This window comes from Garra rufa, chromosome 3 (assembly GCF_049309525.1).
Source record: "Garra rufa chromosome 3, GarRuf1.0, whole genome shotgun sequence".
NCBI lineage: Eukaryota > Metazoa > Chordata > Actinopteri > Cypriniformes > Cyprinidae > Garra > Garra rufa.
Window position 1 is genome coordinate 16,912,962 of NC_133363.1, and position 6,000 is coordinate 16,918,961.

A 6,000-nucleotide genomic window follows, 5' to 3' on the forward strand; every position below is an offset into this window, starting at 1 on the left:
AGATTGTTTCGCTAGATAAGACCCTTATTCCTCTGCTGGGATTGTGTAGAGCTCTTTAATGGTGCATTGAAACTGCAATTTGGACCTTCAACCCTTTGGCCACCATTGAAGTCCACAATACGTAGAAAAATCCTGGAATGTTTTCTTCAAAAAACTTAATTTCTTTGCCACTGAAAAAAGAAAGAAATTAACATCTTGGATGACATGGGGGTGAGTAAATTATCAGGAAATTTTCATTCCGGAAGCGAACTTCTCCTTTAACATAAGAAATCTTATGGCAATAATACCTAACAACAATTCATTTGAGAAAGAAACATTAAGGTTGGGACTTTCCCCTTCAGTCTCCACGTCCTGGTTAAAAAGATTGTTCAAAAGTGGTACACTTTAACATGATATTACCTGTTTTTTTTCCAGCACACTTCTCATGATCGTTAAGGTTGCTTGTATGCAACACCCACGTGTCTAGTATGCAGTACGCACCATGTACTGACCCATGTGCTGTTGTAATTACAGAGTCAGTAAGGAACACCCCTAGTGTTGACCTGCACCCTCCGTCTGGGCAGCCGTCCTGCACCACTGACCTTTCAGAGACAGACGTTAGCTACCACAGCTCAGTCGCTGAGGAGGAGCCAGCGTTCAGCACACCCACAGCACATGTTCGTCCCACACACCCACTCAAGAGTTTTGCAGTGCCTGCCATCCCAGCTCATCCCATGTATGACTCAGCAGCATTACCCAGCACTCCACTGCTGTCTCAGACAGGTAGGTTCCTCTTTACACAAGATATTTACATCCATATTGGGTGATGCAATCTGTGATGTCTAAAATAATGACTAACATATTGTTTTTTTATAAAAGGTTCATTTAAATTTAATTTAAACATTAATACAGTCAAGTAAAGTTAATATGTGACCCTGGACCACAAAACCAGTCATAAGTAGCACAAGTATATTTGTAACAATAGCCAACAATACATTGTATGGGTAAAATGGTAATTTTGTTTATGGCAAAAATCATTAGGATGGTAAGAAAAGATCATGTTCCATGAAGATTTTTTGTAAATTTCCTGCTGTAAATATATCAAAATGTAATTTTTGATTAGTAATATGCATTGCAATTTTCTCAATATTTTGATTTGCACCCTTAGATTCCAGATTTTCAAATATTTCAAATAGCCAAATATGGTCCTATCCTAACAAATCATACATCAATAGAAAGCGTATTTATTCAGGCTTCAGATTATCTATAAATCTCAATTACGAAAAAATGGCCTTTATGTCTGGTTTTGTGGTCCAGGGTCACATAAAACTTATTTATTTGTGGAATATTGAGCCTAAATGGAACATATACAGTGAGAATATAATGGGACCTAGAACAGAGCCTTCTGGCACACCACCGTTAAAAGTGGCTGAAGAGGAAGACAAAAAGATACTGATGGAAAAAGCTTCTGTTTTTTAAATAAACTAATTTATTCCAGTACCTTGGATATAGTTGTCATACTCCAAGTGTTCTAAAAAATAACTTAATGGTTTGCGATTTGTTTTAGGGCCTCACTCAGTTAAAACAGCCTCTATCGGTACGTTGGGAAGGACGAGAACTCCTATGCCTGTCATAGTTCCAAGTGCACCGGATGTCTCGGAAAGCAGCAGACTGCATGAAGATGCAGGGAGTGTGAGTACTTTTGTTTCTAGAATGCTCTGTACTACGTTTCTCTGTACAGTCGTGGGCAAAAGTTTTGAGAATTACATAAATATTGGAAATTGGAAAAGTTGCTGCTTAAGTTTATAATAGCAATTTGCATATACTCCAGAATGTTATGAAGAGTGACCATGCTGAGATCATTTCAGTAATCGTCTTGTTAACTCAGGTGAGAATGTTGACGAGCACAAGGCTGGAGATCATTATGTCAGGCTGATTGGGTTAGAATGGCAGACTTGACATGTTAAAAGGAGGGTGATGCTTGAAATCATTGTTAACCATGGTGACCTGCAAAGAAACGTGTGCAGCCATCATCGCGTTGCATAAAAATGGCTTCACAGGCAAGGATATTGTGGCTACTAAGATCAACAATTTATAGGATCATCAAGAACTTCAAGGAAAAAGGTTCAATTCTTGTTAAGAAGGCTTCAGGGAGTCCAAGAAAGTCCAGCAAGCGCCAGGATCGTCTCCTAAAGAGGATTCAGCTGCGGGATCGGAGTGCCACCAGTGCAGAGCTTGCTCAGGAATGGCAGCAGGCAGGTGTGAGCGCATCTGCACGCACAGTGAGGCCAAGACTTTTGGAAGATGGTCTGGTGTCAAGAAGGGCAGCAAAGAAGCCACTTCTCTCCAAAAAAAACATCAGGGACAGATTGATCTTCTGCAAAAAGTATGGCGAATGGACTGCTGAGGACTGGGGCAAAGTCATATTCTCCGATGAAGCCTCTTTCCGATTGTTTGGGGCATCTGGAAAAAGGCTTGTCCGGAGAAGAAAAGGTGAGCGCTACCATCAGTCCTGTGTCATGCCAACAGTAAAGCATCCTGAGACCATTCATGTGTGGAGTTGCTTCTCATCCAAGGGAGTGGGCTCACTCACAATTTTGTCCAAAAACACAGCCATGAATAAAGAATGGTACCAAAACACCCTCCAACAGCAACATCTTCCAACAATCCAACAACAGTTTGGTGAAGAACAATGCATTTTCCAGCACGACGGAGCACCGTGCCATAAGGCAAAAGTGATAACTAAGTGGCTCGGGGACCAAAACGTTGAAATTTTGGGTCCATGGCATGGAAACTCCCCAGATCTTAATCCCATTGAGAACTTGTGGTCATTCCTCAAGAGGCGGGTGGACAAACAAAACCCCACTAATTCTGACAAACTCCAAGAAGTGATTATGAAAGAATGGGTTGCTATCAGTCAGGATTTGGCCCAGAAGTTGATTGAGAGCATGCCCAGTCGAATTGCAGAGGTCCTGAAAAAGAAGGGCCAACACTGCAAATACTGACTCTTTGCATAAATGTCATGTAATTGTCGATAAAAGCCTTTGAAACGTATGAAGTGTTTGTAATTATATTTCAGTACATCACAGAAACAACTGAAACAAAGATCTAAAAGCAGTTGAGCAGCAAACTTTGTGAAAACTAATATTTGTGTCATTCTCAAAACTTTTGGCCACGACTGTACATTATGAATCTTAAGGTCCTTGCACACTAAGTCCGAATTTTTCGTATGCACACATAGAAACCTTGCACACTGAGTCTGATGCATTTTACTTAATCCGTTTGCGAAAAAATTTGCAAAACAATACAAGAGTCTTCAAGCGGAGGATAATATTGTGAACTATCCTATCCCCCCATGTACACTTAAGTAATTTCTGTTACACAGTAACATGAACTCTGTAACGTTCAAAAGAAAAAAAAAAACTTCTTCTAGATGTATTTTTGGTCAAATCTAGTAGCTATAAATATCATTTCATAAGGGTCATTTTTTAGACTGAAAGCTGAATAGATTTACAACTATCGGAAAATCTGGAATCTGAGGATGCAAAAAAATCTAAATAATGATAAAATCACCTTTTAAGTTGTCCAAATAAGGTTCTTAGCCATGCATATTACTAATCAAAAACTACGTTTTGATATATTTACAGTTGGAAATTTACAAAATGTCTTCATGGAACATAATCTTTATTTAATATCCTAATGATTTTTGGCATAAAAGAAAATTTGATCATTTTGACCCATACTGGCTGTTGCTTCATATACTGTATACCCATGCTACTTACGACTAGTTTTGTGATTCAGGGTCACATATTAAATGCAGTTGGATTATTTATACATTGGCAATAAAATGTATCTATAAGATCTAACAGGATATCAGTAAGAAACCAAAGTCAGCCATCTGCTCCAAAAATGTTTTTTTTTTTTTCTTTTTTTCTGCATTGTAAAAATGACCTATTCACAACATTTGGCATTGCATTCATTGTATACGTTTGATCATCATACATCAAACATGACCTTGGTGTTGCTGGTGCCATGCTCTCCCGTTTGAGTTATGGCAGTGTCATGTACTATGTTACATATCAAATATATTTACATTTACAAAAAGCTAATAATAAAATGTTTACATCTTTTTCTTCCCTCTCAAACCTTTAACCGCTTCTCCCTTTTAATGGCTGTATTTATTGCCCGCTTATTACAATTGATTATTGCAATTTTTTTTAACTGAATTAAAACTGCTGTTTGGTTCTCGTTTCTCCTGCATAATACCCCTTCATCCATTACCACGCATGTGGCTGTGCTATTTGAATTCCTGCTTTTTTTCCGCAGTACCATTGACCATCCCCTCATGAACCCCGTTCCCCAAACCCCAGCTCACCCCAACCCCACCCCCCGCAGTAACCTTCTTCATCTCCCTCAGAATTACGAGACGGACGAGTTGACGGAGGAAATGGCCCATCTGGAGGGCTTAATGAAGGACCTAAACGCCATCACGACAGCCTGAGCACAATCCTCACAATAACACTAGACCTCACCTGCAACGGGGAGGACGTACAGCATGGAGGAGTTCTCAATCATTCGCTAAACAGAGAGAGAAGAGAGTGAGATAGGAAAAGAAAAAAACACTAGTTTGGCATACTATGCTTACTCTCAGGAAGGAGAAACCCATCGAGGACAGTGGACATTCTGAGAAAGGACGTGGTTACTTCAAGACGATTGCGATTTTTTTTTCTCTCAGCTTCCTAAAACGCTTCGGTTTCAGCGGAGACCGTTTGAAAAGACACCGTTTTATTACCCTACGAAAAAAGGAAAACTACATTACGCTGGTGTACGTGTTGGTGCTTGTAAGGCACAATTTACAGTGTTTCATTTGTGTCTTTTCTTTGTGTTTTTTGTATCTATATATATTGCCCCGTTCCAGTGAGCTGAACGTTGGACATCGTCCTTTTGTCCTTTTTCATTTTGTATTAAGCATTTTGATTGATGTCTCTTTCATATAATGTGCCATGTCTTATTTTCTTAAACATGTTTTGTATTGTTTTATATGCATATACACTTATCAGTTTGTATATATATGTTTAAAACGGACTCGTTTCGTCACCACAGCAATGTTTTTGACCTCTCACGACAGTTTCCGTTTAGTCAGAGACATGCTGCTTTTTCATTTGCTAATGGATTTCTATGGACGTTACTTCCCCCTTCTACAACAATAGGAGTTCCCTTCAGATATGCCTTATTCAATTTGTGTGGAATGGCAGAATTCAGTCCAACTGGGAAATGTTTTCAAAAAGTGTATCACACAGCACTGTGATATTTATTCTGTAACGCTGAACTGTTACTGGTTGGTAGGAGAACGCAGACCTCCATCACGCATGCTGCCAGACTTGGTGCTGAAACTCAAAACTTCAGGTTCTACATATGTAACTGCTAAATGAACAAATTTGGTACATTGGAAAAAGTGCTTTATATGGTTTGTTTCCTCTTGCTGCATTGGTCTGAATTCTTGTATCATAGCTCAATGGATGAATGACATTCACTGTGAGATTTTACAGACCACGTTCTTAGCACTTCAAGTGCAAATGCAAGACTTTTATACAGAACTCCCCATGTTCATCCTTATTTTCCATTATATTTCTTGTATTTGTTTCATATGAAGTACTTGTATAGAATTTCAATGTGTGAGGCAAAAAAACGCAAGTGTTCCTCCCCTGCTGGATATGGTTTTGATCTGTACTTTTACCCAAAGAAAATATGTAACAGCAATCATAATTTTGTTTTATGAATTTAATGTCTCATTTTCTTGAATGTCATTCTGACTGTAAGAAATTCTGGGTAACTATAGGAACAAGCTCGGTTGAAAACGATTTGGGATAACCTGTCAAGTTGTAAACAGTCAAACCTTTATTGCACTTTTTCAACAATTTCAAGAAAAGAAAAAAAAACATTTTTACATATCCTGTGTTTTGAATATAAAGCTCTATTTGTGTAATGTAGTGTCATAGTTTAGCATAGGCAGCTGGTCTT

The 6,000-nt window shown here is 38.6% G+C and overlaps 1 protein-coding gene across 1 annotated transcript in view; it reads left to right on the plus strand.

Moving 5' to 3' along the window:
• Positions 1–5,538, plus strand: part of LOC141331513 (neogenin-like) — a 73,010-nt gene extending 67,472 nt beyond the window's left edge. The window contains exons 25-27 of the mRNA XM_073836572.1: positions 514–762; positions 1,547–1,671; positions 4,397–5,538. Coding sequence (XP_073692673.1) covers positions 514–762; positions 1,547–1,671; positions 4,397–4,480 — 458 coding nt within the window. The 3' untranslated portion in view covers positions 4,481–5,538. The remainder of the gene's footprint in view (positions 1–513; positions 763–1,546; positions 1,672–4,396) is intronic.
• Positions 5,539–6,000: the final 462 nt, after the last annotated feature.